Raw genomic sequence first — 22,340 nt, 5'->3', positions numbered from 1 at the left:
AATCAGTGGGTAGATCCCTCGCAAACAGCACGTCAACCAAGTTTTAACCCTTAAATTAAATAGTTGGCTACAGTTTTTACTGAGAGACAAGATGCATGCCTTTTGTGACAGGCAATACTAATTATCTCTCTATCTCTCTCTCTCTCTCTCTCTCTCGAATATAGCTTTGAAGAGAGAGAGAGAGAGAGACAACAATCACATTACAGAGACATTTGAATGACAGTAGGCCTGAGAGCATCCACGGACTCGGCGCCTATGGCGCTTGTGGTCGTCTCATGCACACGCTTGCCTGCGCCAAGAGCTGAATTGTGGTTAACGTTTTCCTATGTGACGTGCATGGTTCACCTACCGTTTACTCGCAGAGCATTTCTCGGCTTGAGAAGCACAGTGAGACCCCGCCGATCCAAGCAAGAACACAGGCGTTGTGTCGCTCTCTGTGTGAATAGTGTCCCAACAGTTTGAATCAGACAGAATTCTGCCCCATACCTGCAGGTGGTGCTGTTGTTGAACCAGGACGGCGATGGGTTGATGGGTTTGCTCCGATTTTTGAAGTCTTCTATGTTGAACACAGACAGGGTGTTGTTGATGTATCCCGCCATGGTGTGTTCGCTGTGGTCTCCGTACGGGTAGACGGAGAATGACCAGTAGTACACCAGACGAGGGATCATGTCTGATGTGAAGGCGATGATCATTGCCTGAGTGAGAGTGAGACAGAAAACAGGAGAACTACTGTAAATGTGGAAGGTACTTTAAGCGCTCAGAGAATATATCATCCATTAGGGATAGCCTTCACCTCGTAGCTACATCTCAACACCCAAACATAACGATGAAACCTACTGGATTATTGTAATAAGCTGTTGTTTCTCCATTGTTGTCCGTGACAATGAAGTGATTTTCCCTAGAGAAATGTTCTGTCCAAGAAATGAACAGCCATGTGTGTTAGTTACAAATGTTCATTAAACACTAACTGGACCTTAATGAAAAATGCAACAAATGTACTGTAAGAGGTACAGCTTTTCAATAGAACCACATTTTGGTAACTAAAAGTGTGAAAGAGGCCTTGGGGAGCCAAGAGAAAGACTGAAATCTGAATTTGAATCCCTAGTGTCGTCAAGACTCACATTTGTCGCCACAGCCAATATGGCGACACCCTGCAAGATGGGCTGCCAGGCTCCAATGTCTTGGGCCTTCTCTGGCACCATGCGACGGAACTGGGTGGTGATCTTCCAGGCGTCCACCCGGATCTCAAACAGGTTGTTGACCAGAGCCAGGACCGGAGCCAAGGGGAAGGAGGCCACGAACAGAGTCACAAAGCCAAACTGGATCACTAGGAGATGACAAGACGTGATGTGATGAGTCCGCTGCCTCCATCTAATGGCACTTTACCCCTGCAAGGTACCAGCATAACGCAACACGACTATACTCGCTCTTGGTACCAGGTACTTCATTGACCATCGCAGATAATCCAACCCTCTGCATAGGAGAGTGCTGCAAACAACACTTTTCACATAAAAAATAAATATAAAAAATAAAATAAAAGAACTGATCACACTTTCTGATCACATTTAGGCAAGACATAGGCCATGCTCAATATTGATTCCATTTCACACCTACTTTAAAAGTTTGTTAACAAATATTCGGGAGCTTCCATGCAGTACTATCGTCGTGACTCGTGACACAATGACACTAGCGATGATTCTATGGGACAAATCACTAGTTTCCACATCACCGTTTGGTATCATCTCAGTATCAGGTACTACTTTTGACTGAATGGAAAGCCCCGAAAATGCGAGTAGAGTTGAGCCGAGCAGTTATGCACACGCACGCACATACACTCTCACACCTGCATACGCACAAACACACAACCATCCCCGTACCCATCTCCAGGTATTCATAGAACAGTCCCAGTTTTCCCATTGGTTGTAGTCGGTAGTCTTGTTCCCAGCGTGGAATGACCTTCTCTGAACCCACACGGGTACAATACCTAAATATCAAGTTCTTCACCCACCTACAGAAGAAGGTGACGGAAAGGAAAATGGACAGAGAATAGTATGTAAGTTCTAGAGATAGTAGGCACTATGCAACAGTTACTTTAACAATTTATGTAAAGGAAAGGTATTGATTAAAGTTTTTCCCTCCAGGCTAGTGTTTGGCTAATGAGTCTTGACAATTAACACAAAGCACAATGCTACTGTAGTAGTAGTAGTAACACTACACCCCCTGGACATGACGCCAGTATGTCGCAGGGATTTACCCCCAATCCAACCCTTGGATTGGGGGTAATCCAACCCCACAATGCTACTGTATCGGTCCAACCCCACAATGCTACTGTATCGGTAATTCATTTCTTGGCAAAAGCAGCTTGTGATTGTGCTTGTAGCTACAATACGTACGGCAGCAGGACCTCCTGGATGTTGTTCCAGATGGCCTTCCCACCCATGATGACGGTCAGCTGGGTGGTCAACTCAGTCAGACAGCCCCCAGGGTCACACTGCAACAGCAAGATACACAGCAACCGTTACAGTCATATTACTTTACATGCTTAGATATCGTTATTTAAGGCCCTTACACAGCTGGAGCATGGCGAATAAATACGACACAGATATTCCTCGTCAAACTACTAATTTGGAGATGCCTCATTCATATCGGTTTACGCTTTCATTCTGAGGAAGGAAAGTAAGAAAGCTCTATCCCAGGGTGTACTACTGAGTCTGTCCACCAGAAGGCGTGAATCCATAAGGTATTAAGGTTACAGGGTTTAATTCATAGACAGGTTTAGCCTAGTACAGTGCAAATCTCCAATAAGAGGCATGCTCTAATAAGTAATCATTTATAAAAATAGTGATGTATGCAGTGTAATTATGACCTAGAGAGATATGAAACTGTAGTGTGATTATCAGCTGTAGACAAGTGTCTTCAACTTCCACCCTCTCTCTATCATACACACTGATTGAAGGTAGTCTGATTGCTTGTATCATCAGTCAATCAAAGGTTGTGATTTTAAATGTCAGTGTAGATAGATGCTGATAGATCACAACCACATAAATACGCAATACATAGACAGATCACACAATGCTACTGTACACACCTCCTCTCTTGCACTGTAGGTATGTTCCGATCAAATCACTAATTTACAATCCAGGATGATTGTGGGGCAAGTACATGATTTTGAGATGTGTGCACTGTGTGAACACCGGCACTCTAAACTGTGCCAAAGAGGCCAAAGACTGACTTAAGACTGAGCTGAATGTCCCGGACATTAAGACTCGTGATTTGGGGGAATGTTATGACATTGACAATAACAAGACTAATGGACAGAATACAAAACTGTACCTCCTCATTTCTGTACTTTCCCAGGAGATAAACAGGGTCTCCTGGGTAGCCAACCGCCTTTCCCTTGAAGAAGGCGATGTAGAAACAGGAGGAGTAGTAGTTAACAAACTGAAACAGGAACATCTTCAGGGTCAGACTGTTCTCGTACTCTGTCTTGGTCCGGGGGAGCTCTGTTATCAGATCAGTGGAATAGGGTGTGAGACTATGTATTTGGCTGTGGACCCCACCATCTGAAAACGTTTTGTGCAAGCCAGGCCTGACAGCGAATTTGTGTTAAAGAAATTCAAAAAGCGGAAAAAGCTCATCTACAAATTGAACTTGTGGGCTATTTTTGAATAGTCCACGTATAAATGGGTAAAGTGGTTACTTAAAATGATTGTGATGCTGTATTAACATAACCTAGTTTCCACCCTGATTCGCTGCGTTCCATGTTGATTAGCGAAGTGACAAAACAAATTCACGGAGCGCAGCAAATAAGGCTGGAAACCAGGCTTGTATTAACACATTTAGCTCCAAAGACCCCTGGGGGTCCGCCATCCCTGCTTTGAGAATCAATGACTTAACTTATAGTTTCTTCCTGGAGGCTGAAACCTTGACAGTCAAACGTGCCAATGAAAAAAACAGTGATATAGTGACATCACACTATCATTCCCTCCCCTAACTCCTCGCCCTTTATCATACACCGTCTCCACACCTTAGCGCAAAACGGTCTTAATTAAATTCCGAGTTTTTAGACAGCTGGTGGATGGAAAAGAAGCTCCACCTCCGCAGACTTTTTGCGCGGAGGAGAGCGTTTCCGGGAATCTGGCCGTCGCGCAAAAAGTCTGCAGAGGTGGAGCTTCTTTTCCATCCACCAGCTGTCTAAAAACTCAGAATTTAAGCTGCGCGCAGCCGAGAACGTGCGCAGCTCTTTCGATAGTGTGGCAGCACCTATACAACAACAGCAGGCTTCAGTTCAGGTGGATCACCACCCATCAGGCAAACCAGGCATACTTAATGAACCGGTGGGGGTGTCCACATAAAACAACAACATTTTAACAAATACTGTACACTTTTTTGAAAAGATTCTTCCTCCTTATATAATAATATAGCCTGATGATGATGTTTTAGGATGGAGAAAAAAAACATGGCACTCCATCTTTAATAAAAGTGCTGCCTCACCAAAGTCAGTGATCCAGATAGCCACCTTCTCGTACAGGATGTTGAGGGTCATGATGACCACGAAGCTGATGATGGAGGCAGTGACGGAGGTGGCCATCTGAGGCGTCACGTATTCCTTCAGCGGCTCCAACTCCTTCAGGTCCTGGCGCCTAAGTCTCGCAGAGAAGGCGAAGAACACGGCCAGACGGTACACGATGATGGCCACCACGGACGCCACGATCAACAGCACCTGGGGGGGAGGAGCAAGAGAGAAGAGGAAGTGATGTGGTGCTGTTGTAACACCACAGACTCAAACTCAAGTAACCCGCATGGGAAACCAGAAAGGCCAAGAGGCCATCCTCACTTGGACAGGGGAGGGGTTAGGCTTTGTGTTTCAGGACCAAAGATATAGATATATTATATCTCTGCTGTTCGGGAGGAAACCACCTAACTCCAAAATGTTAATTTTTCAGGAAATTAAGAAAACCTTATATTTTGAAAACAAAGCAATACTGCCCCATCAAAGTTGGTTGACATTGTCAATTACTTGCATGATAGGGGGAGAGGTTGTGGTGTTATAGTTGCTTTAGCAGACAGTTTGAAGGTCCAATGGAGTTAAGAGGTTCTGCAGTTTTACTACTTTCCATTGGTTCAATATTTTCGAAACAATACAGACATAAAAAGTGTACAATAGCAAAAAAGTTTGAAGGGAGGCTCTAGGTCAAAGTATGTAGAATTGGTCAGACACACACAAAGTGGGAGAATTAGAAGAAGTGGTGAAAATAAATGAGTCGCATATCAGCAACTTACCCAGAACAGGACGGTGGATATTCCTAAGGAAATCCGAATGCATTTCCCACAGGCTGTATAAGGCACTTTCTCTCTCACCTGAAACATCACAATAAAATTACATTAAAGTTCTCTGCTTTGTTAACATTGCCTTAAATTCATATTTTTGTATCAACACACTGGCAGTGTAAGGGTCCAGAAGCAGAAATCTTTAGTTGACCCTTTTTTGTTTTAATATATTTTTTTATCCCACGATTTTGTAACCCATTTTTCACCCCTGTGTCAATTATCTAATGTGATCCTGGGCTCTACACACCCTCCGCCAACCTAGTCCCCATATATGGGGGACATGGGGAGAGCAACAGACTTGAACTCATGCTTCCTTCATGCCTGAGTGTCCAAGGAACACGTTATTCCAACCAGTTCCTTTCCCCTCCATCAGGCGCCCCAGCTGGCCAGGGGGAGGCAGTTTAGAGACCAGGATTACTGCATGTTTTTTGTGAGGGTACCTACCCTAGGGGACACGGGGAGAACATGCAAACTCCACACAGAAAGGCCCTTTCGCCAACCTCGCCTCAGGTATGGGCACTGATGACGCGGAGGAGGAAACACGCCGCCAGCACCCACAGCGTCCCGAGCGGGAATCGAACCCAGGACCTTCTAGCTGTGAGGCGACAGCACTACCAACTGTGCCACCGTGCCCTAGTTGACCCTTAACATGAAGATTAATCTACAGTATTATGTCTTGTTTCTTCTATAGTCTAATCTAAAACATCCTTTGCATAATGTAATATGATGTTAGCGGCAGCCATTAATTACAATGAGGAAACAGGAACAAACAGAGATACAGAATAATGGCAAGACATCAAGTAAATGAATCACAGAATGCAAGGGAGGAGAGTTTAACCCACTCCGTTCAGGTTGCATGGTTAAACACAATCTGGGAACCCATCGATGGGGGCGCCTATGTTTTCATTCCCATTAACCTTTCTCTACCTTCTGAATCTGTTCTTCAGAGATTAGGCTAAACCTGATACACAGACATTTTCCCAATTGTTCCCATAGGCTGCAAACTAACTCCGTAGAAATAGACCAACTCCTCAGGTGGCAGCGGTGGCCGAACGGTTTGCGGAGCGGTCTTGATACCGGAAGGTCGCCAGTTCGTATCCCCGGACCGGCATGTTAAAATTACCACCGCTGAAGTGCCCTTGAGCAAGTCATTTTCAGCTGACATTGATTATTTCAGTGTGTTCGTTCTGCGTAACTTTTCTATGTTGCATGTACTGCACTGTGTTTTATGTATTTGTGCGCCTTGCTGCAACCACACTGCGGCAAACACCTTGACACCGTTATCATGTGTCATTTATTTTGATCATGTGACCTACCCGTGTGATGGGGTTGACCCTCTCATGGAGACACTTTGCCTCGTACTCTGGACGAGGCTGCTCCTCCTGTGCCAGGAACTCCACGGTGTCCCACTCGTATTCTATCTCCGCCTGGTAGCGCTTCCAGAACTCCAGGAACAACGTCACTGTGGCAAGGAAATAGACAGACGAGGTTAATGAGAGGTCTGTGAGAGAAATCCATTTGGGAAGAGCAACCTGGGAGGAAGCCATGAATCAAATCTGTATGCTTCAGTGACTATTGGTATGTGGGTTTGAATCAAGAGTGGTGAGCTGTATTGTTACTGTGTTTTGTGAGGCCAATTGGCCAAAGACCTTTTGAACAGATATATGATGAAGGTCTATTCTGTGTCAGATATATTAGCCATAACAATGTATCCACAGTCAGGAAAGGAAATATAAAAAAGGAAGGAAAATCGTTAACCATGCTGCCAAAACCATGAGTCATATCTGTTATGCTGTCATAAGACTTGAGAGCATTTCTTTATGCCGCTTTTTCAAATTTGCTGATTCAGTGATTATAATGGATCAGCAGGTCATCGTATTATTAGTCTCTCAAGACAGACTCAATTCAAAGGAAAAGACAATGGGTTCTCATCAGTGGCGGAAAGTTCTTATAACGGCAGTGGGTGGGATATTTTGGCTGAGATGGCTCTGTTTGTCAAGTCTCGAGTCAGTGTGGAGATTACCCGGCGGTGTTGCTGCCCCTCCCCTCCCTCCCGGCTCATGGCTCTTTACAGACGGACCGACGGCACACAGACAGCAGCCTCTCGCCGCTGACCGTGCCAGTGTAGTGTTGCTGCAGGAGTGTGAATGAACCGTGCGGTCACTGGAACAAAGCCACCGTATTAGCATTTGAATACCTGTTCTGTGAACACCGTAAAGGTGTGTGCCTACGTGACAAAATGACCAGGGGGAGGGGAGCTTCAGCCTTCAGTCAGTGGGTGCTATTTGGCTGAATACGAGACTGCTCGCCCCTTTACCAACTCGTCCCGGGCGTACAGCCGGCAGGAACAGCGCGGTCTGGTATTCCTAAAGTAATCTAAGTAAATTATGCTTAAACGGTTAAACCTAACCTTATTCCTAACCTCAACCTCAGTAAAACGATGCCTAAACCTAACCCTATTCCTAAACTTAACCCCAGTAAAACTATGCCTAACCCTAAACTTATTTCTAACCTTATACTCAGTAAAACAAAATAAAGAATACAAGAACCGCCGCTCTGAGCTGTCGGCGTGAGGTCGGCGGAAAAAAGCTGGGGCGAGTTGGCAAAGGGGCGAGATGACCTGTTACCATTTGGCTTACTATTGTGTCAGTGGGTGCTTTAGCCCTCAAGCACTCCCGGAGTTGACGCCGTTGGTTCTCATATTGTCGTATTATAGACACGGAAACCTTTTGAAATTACAGTATGAAAGCTTGGAAATGTTTAGTTAATTGAGTGTCTCACCCCAGATTGACATGAAAACAGCAAACACCAGTGTCCCGTAGTTATCAAATATACAAAGTTTCTGGAAGAAAAAACAAACAAGAAACAACAGTATTTACACACACATTTTTTATAATTCAGCTGTCCCTAAATGCAATGGACTTCAAAGCAACAGTACTGGAAACCATAAACACTCATAAAAGCAGTGGTGTAGTCCAGGGGTTCTCAACGTTTTTGGCTGGGGACCCCCGGAAATGCTTTGGCCGTGTCTCGCCCAGGGCTGTCCCCGACTAAGGATTTTTATAGTCGACTAGGATTCGACTAGGATTGTCATTAGTCGACTAATGACTTTTTTTTCCTCCTTTTCTTGTTGTTGTGGGGGCTGGTGAAAGTTACAGGTAAGGTGTGTGAGCTTAGTTTACCATAATCACAGGGATCCGTAATCATATTATTTCATCATATTCAAGGGTCTTTGGAGAGAAATGAAACTCCATCCACTTTACTGCAGAGGAGTGTGTCCAGCTCGTTAATGTGTCAAGGAAGGCAATTGTGTTTCTGCAACTGTCAAATAAGTCTTCTACATGTATTCTAACTAATAAAATAACATTTCCGTGGCACTCAGCATGTCACCCTATAATTTGGCTCTTGGAGAAAACTAATTGGGGAACAGAGAATCATTCCATTTGGGCTGTGGGGGTGCTTAAGGTCTGATTTAACATATACTTGCTTGGTTTCTATTTATAAAAATAAAATAAAAAGTGTAACTAATTAGGTCAATCTCTAAGTCGAATCATGCAACAAAAATAAATACAAAATAATATATCGACGATTTTAGGATTTGTAAGTAAGTGCCAGTGATGTCATGGACACTGGTCTCACTTCCTTCCTGGACTACATGTTGTCTCAGTAAGACAGCCCTCTCCCTCCACAAGGTGGGTAGGGGTGAGTGCAGCAAGTAATCCAGCAGTGACCATGATATCACAGACACTTTGAAATACTAAAATATCTAAAAATGCAAATTACCCACATAAAACCCCCAGGAAAGTGTTTCTTGTCTCCCAAACATAATTAAAATAAGATCTGGTTGCAAAAGGGGTGAAGTGGCCCTTTAAATCCCATAGACTTGGCTGCCATATGACATAATCTTGTATTGGAGGGACTAGCGCTTCTCAACAACAGAAATTGAGTAGTAAGGACTGCTTCACTCACTTTAGAGGCTTCACACGTGCTGTTTAACCTCCAGTAGTCACACTCTCTGTCACACTGTGGACACATCACTATAGCCCCGCCAATCTCTGGATCACACACCTCTTTACTGTCCAATAAGAGAGGAGAACGGTTACACACTGTCCAATAAGAGAGGAGAACGGTTACACACTGTCCAGTAAGAAAAGAGAACAGTTACACACTGTCCGGTAACAAGAGAGGGGTTAACAAAATGAAAACAATGAAAGCAAAGTCAGTGGTAGTGAGACCAGAAGTAGTTATTGTCAAAGTGAAACTACTTGATCACTGCAATCACAGACAGTCACAAAATAATGCAATATGGGGAACATTTGTTATTGCTACCAATGTTTACAGTAGGGGAGGCATACTTTGGTTAGACATAGCATTGGTTAGACATAGCATTGGTCCGACTGGATTAAGGTTGGTGAGGGGTGCGTTAAGACGACCGGATTAAGGTTGGTGAGGGGTGCGTTAAAACGACCGGATTAAGGTTGGTGAGGGGTGCGTTAAAATGACCGGATTAAGGTTGGTGAGGGGTGCGTTAAGGGTTGGGAGAGTGTTAAGGTTAGGTTTAGGTGTGCTGCCCTGTGCGAGGCTACGAACGTGACAATGATCATCAGTATGATGATTCCATACTGTTTGCCTGTAATTGTCTTAAAAACACAGTCAGGGTAGGCCCCCCTAAAGACCTGCTCTCTGAGGACGGAGCTCGCTTTTAGAGTTATGGATTATAGTTAAACAATTCTGAAATGGTGATGTGAGATACTGCAATATACACACGAACAACAGATTCCATAATGTACCTCCAAGTGCTTGTTTCCTGAGTCTTGTAGCCATAAATGAAACAGCCCAGTCCCACAATGGCAGCGAAGGCCAGCATGGCTGTGTAGAATCCCAACCAGGCAAAATATATGCCGATCTTTTCCCCGTAATACTTCCTGTGAACAGCAGGACATGAATATGTTGACGAGCAATTTGGTTGTTTTTGTGAAGTCAAGTAATGTTCGTGTTTTAAGGATAAAATATGGCATCTTGCTCCATGTAATGTAATAACGCTGAAAATAAAAACCCATTAATAAGAAATTGGACCAATTCCTGCACATAAAAGCAAATAAACTGCATTATGTTGATGTTAATGCAGCTGGAACTGGGTGAAAGATGAAGGTAATTCAGTTATTTCTCTCACAGAGATGTCAGCCTTATATGGATTTAGGTGAAAATATACGGTAACTAATAACTATGAACTCAAAGCTATATGTCAAGTTGTGTTTGGGGGTTGTAGCGTTATCAGTTGTGTATTGTGCTGTGACTGTCTTTCTGCTTTTGATTCTGCCATGGCAAACAATCCAAAGCTGTTTTAGTGTTTCTAGGGTTAGGTTCTATTCTATTCTATTTTCCCCTGTTCTGTTTTATTCTATTTCTATTCTGTTCTAAAGTGTGTATACAGAGTATATCCTATCTGCCCAGTCATTACAGTCCGTTATACCTCCGTTATACATTGTTTATTGTTGGTGCAAACAGTGAAGACTTTATGTAACAGTTACCAACGTTAACAGTATGTGTACTAAATAAATAGGTTCACCATAAAGCTTTACTGAGGGCACATTCATGAGGCTTATATATAGTATGTCTGTGCAGCAAACTAGCTTTCTGGCTACAAGAAAGAGCTGCCATAGCAACCACAGCTTTGACCAATTAAATTGCTTGGCATAATGCCATTGGTAGTGTCTGGTGTGAACTGTGAATGGAGTTTCTGTGAATGGGATAAAAGTGAACATTCTGAAGAAATCTGTTTTAGTCCAAATGTTAACAAATACAGCTTTTACTGGGAGCCTTTAAGCCACAGTGACACACTTTTCAACGGTTCAGTTCTTTTTGGTTCTTAGTCCATGAGCCAGAGCTCCAAAATTGGTGGGAAAAACTAGACCTATATTCAATTGTTTATAGGATCAATACAAGTAAATGAATACATGATAACCCTTCCACAGTAGTAGCTTTTTCATATTTTCTATTATTTTGCATATTTTCCTACATACCTACATTTTTAACATTTGCATAGTTGTGTAAAATTTGAAATACAATAAATCATTGTCTTCGTGTAAGTAATCAATTGGGGAAGTGTCATGGTGATAAAAAAAATCTAATATAGGTATGGTTTTGCCCACTCAATTCATAATTAACGTTCCAATTTTGGAGCTCTGGCTCATGGACTAAAAACCAAAAAGAACTGAACCGGTTCCCATTGGGAACCAACCGGTCGAAAAGGGGCCAGTGTGTGCAGACTTGAATGGGGAAAAGAGACCCACTACCTTATGAGATCTAGCGGTTGCATCTTGTAGAAGCTTTTGGGGTGAGCCCATTCTTGGTAGAGTAGAAACCTTTCATTGGGGTAGCCATCTTCTTCTGACTTGACGTTGAAGCTACACTGAGTAGGGAAACAGCAAACACTACACATTCGTATTCCACATTTCACACAAATTGAAATTACATGACGCTTCTTTTTAAAGATGTAGATGAGCTAGAGAGTGCATTGGTTTTGTCTAGTCATTCGGCTGCCGTGATTAAGTGGTCAGATGGAGGGCATTGCTTATTTGCTTTTACATTATATCATGCTATATTAACCCTCCATGGACCCCGGGGTCCCCAGACCCCGCTTTGAGAAGCACTGCTGTAATTAATTACAATAAAGTGGCGTGTCTAACTGACTGAAACGTAAGCTTCACAGATTCACTCACATCATGAAGAGGATAGGCAGCCTTGTACACTCCACCATCCAGTAACTTTGTGATGCCAAACTTTTTTATGTTAGCTCGGACTTCATAAGGCGCACGGCTGAGGATGTAGTAAGCCTGCAATACATAAAGAAAATCAGATTAGCATGTTTAATATTAGTGTTTAACAAATCCTGTTTTCTTGCAATGTTGTAATGTATTGTACTGTATTGTATTGTAGTCTTGCACTACCCCCGATCAACATAATGTACCATTTTATATGACAATAAAAACATGAACCTGAACTTGTGCAATGTTTATGAACCATTTCCTACATGTTGCAAACTGTTGTTAGCGAGACGTATAGTACCAGTTTCAGAAAAAGATTCACTGGAAATGTAGATACTATGTTTCATATTCTGAGATATTTTCCACAAAAAATCTGTCGTTAACGGGACTTCACCATCCTGCTCCTCATAGACGGCGTGAAGAAGGCATCGTGGTCCTTAATGTAGAAGTGCTCCAGGCGGTCCTTCTCGAAGGGAGCGGTGAAGAAGTCGGCCTCCTTGCCGATGAGGTCCTCGTTGGGGTAGAAGTACTTGGTGAGCCAGGAGACGTAGTTCCACAGGGAGGGCCGGGAGGACAGGTCGTTGGGCTGGATGGGCAACCTGATGTGCAGCACCTCGGCGTAAGTGCACAGCACCTCCCAGGGCATGTGGACCTTCACAAACAACAGCTTCTCATCTATCACCTGGAGAACCGGATGGTGATGGTTATTATTAGTGATGTTGTCTAATAATACTTTATATATATATCGTCGCTGTGGGGTGGAAACATTAGAATGTCCAAGACTGTTACACTTAACCACTTTCACTTGGAAAAACAAAACTGAGCAAAAATAGCAGATCTACAAGCTCACAATGTCTCACATTGCGACACGCTGTGAGCTTGTAGAACTGCTATTTTTTGCTACTTTTGTGTGACACATTATTAATATAATAATAATTATTATTATTATACTGTATATTTATCACATATTCAGCCTATATGTTTTAACATCAAGGGCTAACAGAAGCTGACCAATCACTGCAAGCTAAAATTGTATCTTCCCTAGGGGATATGCAGCAGATGTTGAATCAGCACAGCTAGAGTGGCATGGTGGGCTGGCACCACAAGCAACATGTCTATTGTCTGCATAAGGAACTCACCATGTCAATTTCAAACATGGAAGAAACTTAGTAACCAAACGTGGTTGATAGTATGGTATAATGCCTGGCAGATGAGACACTATAGTCTAACCGTGGCAGTCTCTCAGGAGGTAGAGTCGCCGTCTTGGAATCTGAAGGTTCCAGCGAGGCTACAAGCCAAAGTGTCCTTAAGCAAGAACACTTAACTGCTCACGATGAGCAGGTTGGCGCCTTGCATGGTTTCCTCTGTCATCGTTTTGTGAATGGGTGAGTGTGAAGAACATTGTAAAGCTATTTGAAGGGTCGAAAATAAATGCAGTCCGTTTACCATTTACCATAACCGTGTGTAAAGAAACCAACACAGTGCATTAAACAGCATTCTTTAACGGATTATTACATAATGGCTGTGTAATGATGGGGCTGGAAGCAAGCTGCACATAAAACTGTTTTTGGAACAACTCCCCGCTTCCCTGTCCACATTGGCATGTGGAATCTTGGATGTTGTTCAAGTTATATTTATAGCTAAACAAAACATCAATCCATCTTGACAGAACCAGGGTCGAAAAGACGAGGACTAATGTTAAATAATGTTGATTTGTGGTGTAATTACTATTCTGAAAATCAGAAATTCATGCATACATTAAGTTGATTTATTTACATTTGAACAGAGAATAGTCTTTTTCCCCCAATATCAACTAATTTGTCTCCAACCGCCAAAATACATTTTCTGTCGAGTGCACTCAGTGCAGGCCACTTATTGATCTCAACATAACATGTGCAGTGTGTCTACTGTCTATAGTGAGTTGTACAGGGTAGTTGAGAGCACATAAAAACCGTAATGCATGAAGGGTTAACCACTTAAACCCTATGTTGACTGGGGTCTACACTGTGTCCCCTCCTCCCAGGCTCCCACTACACCAAATCTCTTTGGCATAAACAGCTGATATCCCACAATCACACATCGCATTGTTCTGAAAATGTCACAGAATGTTCGCCTATTATGACATGCCCAGAAAAGGGATGCTAGGGTTCATGTGGTTAAACGTGTTTCTCAAAAAGACTACTGTATACCATAAAACAACAGGAGGACATTTGAGGAGAGCTATCCTTTTTCGACAATCTTCATCCCCGTCTTAAAAAATGGCCACATTGTGCAAGCTGCCTTGAACTTACTGATCCGGTGGCCTCCAGCTCCATTCCCATCTGCATCAGACTGGCTTCAAAGTATTCTCTCCGTCTCTGTGTGTGGGGGAGAGGAGAGAGCACACAGGAAGTGGTCTGAATGAGCCGTTGTCTCTGAATATTATGACGTGTTTATTACGATAATGGTTCTACCTGTTGGACTCATTATCACCCAAGAAGACATTTCAATTATTATGAATAATTCAAATGTTTCCTATACAATTGGAACAGTACCAATTAACAAATGCACTGTATGTGACAATGGCAACGTCACAGAGTCCACTTAAATGGCAAGAACATCGATCTGTACCAAACAATGTCTACAAATACATTTAATGGTTTGCTTATTCTCGCTTTTTGTCGACTGAGGCGAGATACATACATAATACTCTGGAAGGGGAATTTGTATTTGAGTATAAAGACCCGCACACCGTCTGCACTTGCAATACAAACTTTATTGGCAACGTTTCGGTCAAAGACCTTCTTCAGGCATCACAGGAGATGCCTGAAGAAGGTCTTTGACCGAAACGTTGCCAATAAAGTTTGTATTGCAAGTGCAGACGGTGTGCGGGTCTTTGTGCACTTTATGTGCATTTTTTCTGAATACTTGAGCCCTGCCTACGCACCCGCCTCAGAGCATACAGGTGTGCATAAGACTGTGTTGCATATTTGAGTATTTGAAAATCTATTTGGTAACTGTCTGATGCTCTCCGCCCAATTGGTAATTTGAGCAACTCAGAACAAACACCACAAATCATTTGCAGCTGAGCTAACATCTGACCCAGGTCTGTGTGTAAGAAAACAAACTCAGGGAGTGTCCTCACTGTCACTGTCCTGGCAGACCGTGTTGCATCCTGCAGACCTACATTGTTTTAAATGAGGCCTTGGGATTAAGATGTGGGATTGAAGGATTCCCACAGGTTCTGCTGTAGTGCTGCTCTCGTGTGCAGGCTAGCAACCAGCCTTGTCCACAAGACCAGCTCTTAAACTGGGAATTAGCTAAGAAACATAGTTTGTTTGACACATATAATGCTTCAGGTTGTGACTGTCGTTGTCCAAAACAACATGGTACTAATGGCTCCCAGGAGCCACTCCTTTTTCCCATCCTGAGTTTACAAAGTGTCACAACGCAGCATGTTGTGAGCTTGTACATGTGCTATTTTAGTTGAATGTTTGCCTATTACCAGTAAGACGCCTGAGGGCGAGAAGCGACCTCGCCCTATAAGGGCACGCAACTGCCTAGCAACTGCCTGGGTGACAACATACTGCTGGGCGAGCGCTGGCGCTTTGGCATGGGGTGTCAGATCAACATATGGAATGAATTCTGTACTGCCCATATATGGAGTGTGTCTTGAGTGTACAAGGTTTGATGAGGTCAGATCAACATATGGAATGTCAGAACAGGTCAAATATGAAGATCTAAGGGTGGCAGCGGGGGCAGTGTTTGATGAGGGTCCAGGTAGGGCCGTGCCTTCATTTTGGGGCCTGTTAAGAACTAGTTTTCGCCGGCTGCCGGGCGCGGCTGCACTAATAACTTTGGGGCAGGCCCGTCTAGAGTTTAAATGGACAGGTATCAGTCAAAGGGAGACATCGAAGAGGAAGGATGGATGGGGAAGGATATATGGAGGCAACATATGGAATGTCAGAACAGGTCAGCTACATATATGGAGATCTAGGGTTTGAGGTTTGAGGTCAGATGTAGAGTTGCTGGCCAATATTGATGGTATCAGGGATCTCCATGGGCTTAATATCGATGACATCAGGGATCTCCATCCCTGATGATGTCAAGAGGCATGACCATTATGGTCATGCCTGGGGGTGACTAACTGACTGACTGACGGGAAATTTATGTTTTCATAGTAAATGCGACCTGTGGTCGCAATTATAATAATTAGTATTATTAGGACATGCCCAGAATAGAGACACATGTGATTAATCTTGCTATTAACCAATGTTACCAATCACGTCTTAAAACTATTCTATTCCTTATTCTATTCCTTTTCTGTATCCTGGCTTCTGCATCACATCACTGCTTCTTGGCCGCGCTCACTAGATTACATTAGATTAGATTGGATCTTTATTGCCACATGACCGGAGCTGGTGGGAAGCTGCCTTTGGTACAGCATGAAGTAAACATTACAAAACCCACGTAGGAGGAGTCTAGTGTAAATCTCTAAGGATTGATGTATCCTGGCTGTATGAATCTGCAGGCACCCTGCACATCTCTCTGTGTGTTTGTTGTGACATAGTGTTTGCAACACACTGACACACATGGATGTACTGTATGTGTAGGGCTAGCGTTCATGTCTGGAAACTCCAGACATGAACGCAAATGCAATAATATGAAATGGTTTATGGTAAGATGATAATTCATTATTTAGTATTCAAATCAAGGCAATGGTATTTGTATAGTGGCAAATAAACACGTACAGTGTTAGTTAGTTTCTACAGTACTTATAAGCGGTTGGGTCACAAACCCAACCGCCTGGCACCACCACCACCTTAAAGGGATCCGATTCCCCGCTAGCCAGACCCACATGCCCCAAAACGCTAGGAGAATGAGGTCAACAGATCAACATTTAGCCACTGCTAATTAACAGTGACCCTTTACAGTGAAGCTACGCAGATTCAGATTGTCTGTTTGATCTGTTTCTCCAACAGCACCGCGTTTCTGATTATGAGTGATTAAAGTTCCAATGTGTCTCTACAATAGAATTAGGTGATGTTCAACATTAGTAATATCTGGACTACTAACATAATTTTCTTGTCAACACGATTTGTCTATAAGTACTGTTGTGAAGAGCAGTGCGCAAACACAGCTGTACTCCAGAGACAGGCAAGCAACCTGCTGCATGTTCCAAAGCTTTCTCACTACAATCCATTACCTGGAGGGACGATTGATCCGTGATTGGCTAATAAGTCATTTGTTAGGCTAACTGAGAATAGAATACACAGCCTGGAGTGACAATAATTGCTCTGTGAGTAAACTTGGGCTGTGTGCATTTTCAGAGCAATCGAACTAACACAGTGTTTTTTTTTTACTGGTATCACAATGGAAACACACATTTCAAAATGGGAACTAATTGGGTGTCCTGTTTGGTTCCCCTGGACCAAACAGGACACCCACGTCCTCTCTCAAAATATTATTATTCACACTAAAAGTAAAAAAAAAAAAAAAAGGTACAGCACTAAAAGAAAATATATATGATTTTCTGAAAACATGGCCAGGGACTACCTGCAATACCTCTGGTCTGCGGACCACATGTTGAAAACACATGGTCTGTCCAGCCAAAAGTATGACATAATCTTAATCAGCCAAGTAAAATTAAAATGCATATATATCCTTCTCACAACAGGACATTCACGTTACAGCTACAATCCATACATTTTAAGTCACTCCTGATGCAGACAGGCAAGTGCATTGATGCCCGAAGAACTACATAAAAGTCTAATGTACAATCTGGTGTGCTGTGTGCTTCAAATAAGTTTAAAATTAATGTCTCAATGGAAGAGTAGAAAACCACCTCCAACCACTGCAGATATGCTAGTATTAATGTGTTAATATTCTTTACTACCGGTATGTACAGATCCGTTAAAATGTTGTAGCTTTAAGCCTTGCTTGCTGCACTAGCATTTTCTATTAATCTCATGTGCTCAGGAGCACATGAGCGACGTTTAGGAGTGAAGACTGTCAAAACAGCTACAACACAGGTCTGAATCTCAACCTGCACATGTCATGTACCCATTTTATCCACCTTAAAACACTTTAAGGAGTATACAGTACATGTATCTCTAAAAACAAGGTTATATGATAAACCATAATCATACTGGTGGTAGTGTACTATAGTAGGAGAGCTGGAGGAGTATGTTGTAAGATGTTGAAGAAGCAGTCAAATACTGCTGAGCTCTGACAACACATCTTTCATACTGTTTACATCAAGTGTTCTGAAAGCCTTTTTGAAGCATTTCCGTCTCTCACTCAGTGTACAGTAACCCTCTCTCATCTCTCTTTCTCTATTGCTTTCTTTTGTTCTTTTTTCTCTCTCCTTCTCCCTCACCCCTTCTCTCTCTCTCCTTCACTTGTTTCTTATCTTTATCTTTGAATCTTGTTTGAATCCCTGGACCAGCTGGGAAATCCCCACTGACTGGGGATGTCGATATCGCTTTCTCATTCCATTCCACTTCAAGTGCCCTTGAGCAAGATACTTGACACCCAATTGCACTGCTTTGTAGCAAAAGGTACAAGACAGTAGCCAAGTTGGCAGTTCACACGTGTGTATTCACTGAGCGTGTTTAATATCTGTATGTGTTCAAAGTATTCTATCTTACTCCCAACTCTGAGACACAGTCACACAGAGGCAGAGAAGAACTCCCTTCCCTTAACAAATATTGAAATGTTGCTAAGTTGAGGCTTTGATTTCCGGACACTTATGAATCAGTATTTGTCTTTGCCTACCTAGAGAACACCCTAAATAACACCTGGAACAATGTTGATTTATGGCAGATCAAATGCTACCTCAAGCTCTTACCTTCTTCCTTTGGAACGCGTGTCGCTTATCAAAGTCCTTTTTGTCCTCATCCTCGTAGACCAGGACAAAGTCGATCCTCCTCACGCCGTCGTTGAAGAACAGCGAGTCGGGCTTGTCGTTGAACTCGGCCTGGGAACAGAAAGTGAGCTCGTCCGGTAAGTCTGGTATGGTCTCAAGCTCGTACTCCTCATCGTCCATGATGTCGTACATCCCTCAGAGTGCGGAGAAAAGAGCTCTGTGCTGTGTAATGCTGTTTGTTATATGTCGACCTTGTGTGTTTCATTCGTGATTGAAGTCACCAGAGAGAAGAGACGAGGGCAGGGTCAACAAACAGTGTGTCACCCGCCCTTCTTCTTGTTGATCTCCGAGGATCATATTAACTGTTGGCTGACATACAGCCCACAGTGGAATACTGTAAACCAAAACACATGTAGTGTGGGTGTTGCTCTTTGCAATATTGGGTGTGTGCGTGTGTGTGTGTGTGTGTGGGGGGGGGGGGGTCTTGTATGTTTATGCATCCATATGCCATGTACAGTGTTAATTTAAAAAAATCTGAATACTTGCCTACATAATAATGTGAAATGGAGGATTTTTTATACAACGGCTACTATTTCAGCATGTTAACTTTCAAGGAAGAGAAAGGCTAATGATGTTTAGGCAGGTTTCAGAACTGTGTCCCATGTCTGAGACACAGATGGAGCAGACAGAAATGGTACCATCTTACAGTAACGTAATAAGCATTAGTCAGGACCAATAACATGAACATTGGTTGAACATGAAAATGGTTGGTGTGCACCTTTTTAAGTCATACTATGGGTTGGGTTTCCCATCTCCACGGTATGTAAATAAGTAAATATGAAATGAATATGGTTCATGAACAGTACTGTTGACTCACATGTAGAACCTTGGCTACTGGTGCTCCCTCCTCTATAGACGTATATGTTGGTAAAAACTCCTGCGTGTAAACTGTAAGGCAAACAGAAGAAAAAACAAAAGCATCACATAAACGAGAATGCAAGCATTGTTACAGGCAGGGCTGGAGACAACCTTCCTAATTCAGAACTTTTTCAATGTCACTAGCAAATTATACTATAGCTGTATTGCGGTGAAACTTGCTAAGCTCATCCATGCTTCAAGGAGGATGAATTCTAAAATCACACCGTGTGAAGTAAGTGGTGCAACTCCGTGTGGGGGTCCCCGGAACTTCCAGACCCCCAGGAACGCGCCCAGGGGGCCAATTCCGATTCCCGGCAAGCCGCCCCGCATCCGAAACGGTTGAGAAATGACAGCGTGGGGGTCCCCATAGGGGTCCCTCTACTGTACTGTACTGATACACCTGAAATCATCATACAGTTAATATGTATGTGTGTTAGGCTATTAGACAGCGACACGTGGTTTTGAAAACCAACCAAATGCTATTTTCGTGCTCAGATCCAGCCAGGCAGCCACACACAAAGCTACTTAATGAAGTGGTTGCACCACTTAAAAATGATAGTGTGGCCACATCACATGTCCTTTCCACTAGCACCACCTTCATGTCAACTTTGAACACACCATACTGTATATTATAATGGGCATATTGCAGTTTGAGTTTAACCGATTGTGGTCACCATATTGTATTGTGATATGGCATAAGTGTTATGATCGATCAAATACAAAATAAAACGTGATCGGGACATCCCTAGTCACCATATAGCCTTTTCTGTGCCTCCTTCAGTGAATAATATATATCAATTCTGCTACTATCATTTTAAATTTGTTTGTTTTTCACATTTTAACCAAATGTCTTTGGTGGGTGTACTAGGGAGCAGCACAGCCTCTAGTGGCCGCTATACTAGCAGGCTTTCATACTCTGAAGATCCCTGCAGACTGCTGCGTTTTTGGGGAGGGTTTCAGCGTTTTTCTGCCGTTTTTCCGATAAATGGCAGCAGTCTGCAAAGGACCTTTAGTCTTGTTTCAACTGAAAAACTGCCAGATGATGCTTGGTGACCTGCCAATTATTGGCCTTCAGAGCAGACAAATGCACCATTCACAATCACAACCAAAGACTTAATCACATAGACATACGGTAGAATGGAACAGAATAGGACATCCAAATTATGGCAGGTCACGTGGGTGCAACACTTGGCTAGAGGCTAGTGTTAATTTCCTGCGTAATGGAAAATGAAATAATTACCATAGTCTAAGCTTGAAGTATGATGAAGTGAGAACAAATTATTCAGATTCAGACTTTTATTGCTTTTATTTGCCATTGTGTATACACACATAGGAATTTGTTTTGACGTTAACATGTGTGCGTTAAAAAAAATGTTTCACAAAAAACACAAAAACCAACAGACATACCATGCAGGGAAAATAAATATAAAGTGCAGAGTTATAGTGCATAGTGCACAGTGGTGTATCTACAATAAGGCGAGGACAGGCGTCCGCCTGTCCAAATCCATTTCTGCCTGGCCAAAATCCATACAATGAGAAAAAAGAGAGGACAAAAACAAGACCTGAGAACTATTAGTGGACAGCTGATTGGCCGTTGCGGTAGAGCGCGACCCACAATCACCCATTGGAATGTAAATGCATGCCTTTCAGCCTTTGTATTCTACTCGTCTGGCAGGTATATCTCTTTGAAAACCTTCAGTGCTACGAGCACGAGTCAGGGGGACGACAATTAACACATCTTGCCTGCCCAAAATGTAATTCCTGGAAACGCCACTCAATGTTACCGGTGTCAAAGTTCCGGTGTCACTATGGGGCGGGGGTGGAAGGGAAGTCAGAGTCATTGAGCAGCCTATGGCAGCTGAGGGGAAAAAGCTTTGTCTGTGGCGGGCTTTCGTAGCCTTCGGCAGCCGCAACCTTCTCCCGGAAGGGAGCAGGGTGAGGAGGCCGTGGCCAGGGTGGGAGGGGTCGGCCATAATGTTCCTTGCTCTCCTCAGCACCCTGGAGTCGTGCAGGGACAATCACCCTCTCCGCAAGTAGTTTGATGTGACTTGATAATTCTGTGCTGAAGAGCTGAATAACTATCCAGAAAATGTCATCAATGATGGCAGCGGTGGCCGAACGGATTGCAGAGCGGTCTTGATACCGGAAGGTCGCCAGTTCGAATCAGCGGTCCGACACATTCAAATTACCACCGCTGAAGTGCCCTTGAACAAGGCATTGAACCACTACGATGAAATGTTCTATGAGCAGGGCCTGGCTGGAAACAAGTTCTTGAGCTTAGCCCAGATACCCTGGGTAAATATAGTAATCATTTAATTTCATTTCATGATATTGACATAAGTGATGTCCTGCCAAGGTCTGTGCCTGCCTGGCATCTATAGCCTTTTGCTATAGATAAGAACACCCTGTGTACCCAAATGTATTTAAGTGACCAACGTGACATAATATCTTGTCTTTAATCTTTACTCGGCAGACTG

The 22,340-nt window shown here is 43.2% G+C and overlaps 1 protein-coding gene across 2 annotated transcripts in view; it reads right to left on the bottom strand.

Moving 5' to 3' along the window:
• ano6 (anoctamin 6) overlaps positions 1-22,340 on the bottom strand; it is a 32,456-nt gene that overhangs the window by 3,676 nt on the left and 6,440 nt on the right. For both annotated transcript variants that reach the window (XM_079494320.1, XM_079494319.1), the window contains exons 2-18: positions 19,823-19,893; positions 18,928-19,056; positions 14,390-14,455; positions 12,493-12,780; positions 12,054-12,167; positions 11,628-11,743; positions 10,122-10,256; positions 9,301-9,406; positions 8,113-8,173; positions 6,648-6,793; positions 5,284-5,361; positions 4,495-4,723; positions 3,334-3,503; positions 2,394-2,491; positions 1,878-2,008; positions 1,122-1,327; positions 487-695 (exon numbers count right to left, since the gene is read on the bottom strand). In XM_079494320.1, the coding sequence (XP_079350446.1) occupies positions 487-695; positions 1,122-1,327; positions 1,878-2,008; positions 2,394-2,491; positions 3,334-3,503; positions 4,495-4,723; positions 5,284-5,361; positions 6,648-6,793; positions 8,113-8,173; positions 9,301-9,406; positions 10,122-10,256; positions 11,628-11,743; positions 12,054-12,167; positions 12,493-12,780; positions 14,390-14,455; positions 18,928-19,056; positions 19,823-19,893 (2,353 nt within the window). The remainder of the gene's footprint in view (positions 1-486; positions 696-1,121; positions 1,328-1,877; positions 2,009-2,393; positions 2,492-3,333; positions 3,504-4,494; positions 4,724-5,283; positions 5,362-6,647; positions 6,794-8,112; positions 8,174-9,300; positions 9,407-10,121; positions 10,257-11,627; positions 11,744-12,053; positions 12,168-12,492; positions 12,781-14,389; positions 14,456-18,927; positions 19,057-19,822; positions 19,894-22,340) is intronic.

This window comes from Electrona antarctica (genome assembly GCF_951216825.1).
Source record: "Electrona antarctica genome assembly, chromosome: 23".
NCBI classification, from domain to species: Eukaryota; Metazoa; Chordata; class Actinopteri; order Myctophiformes; family Myctophidae; genus Electrona; species Electrona antarctica.
The sequence above is the reverse complement of the archived record's forward strand: the minus strand, read 5'-3'. Positions and strand labels throughout refer to the sequence as shown.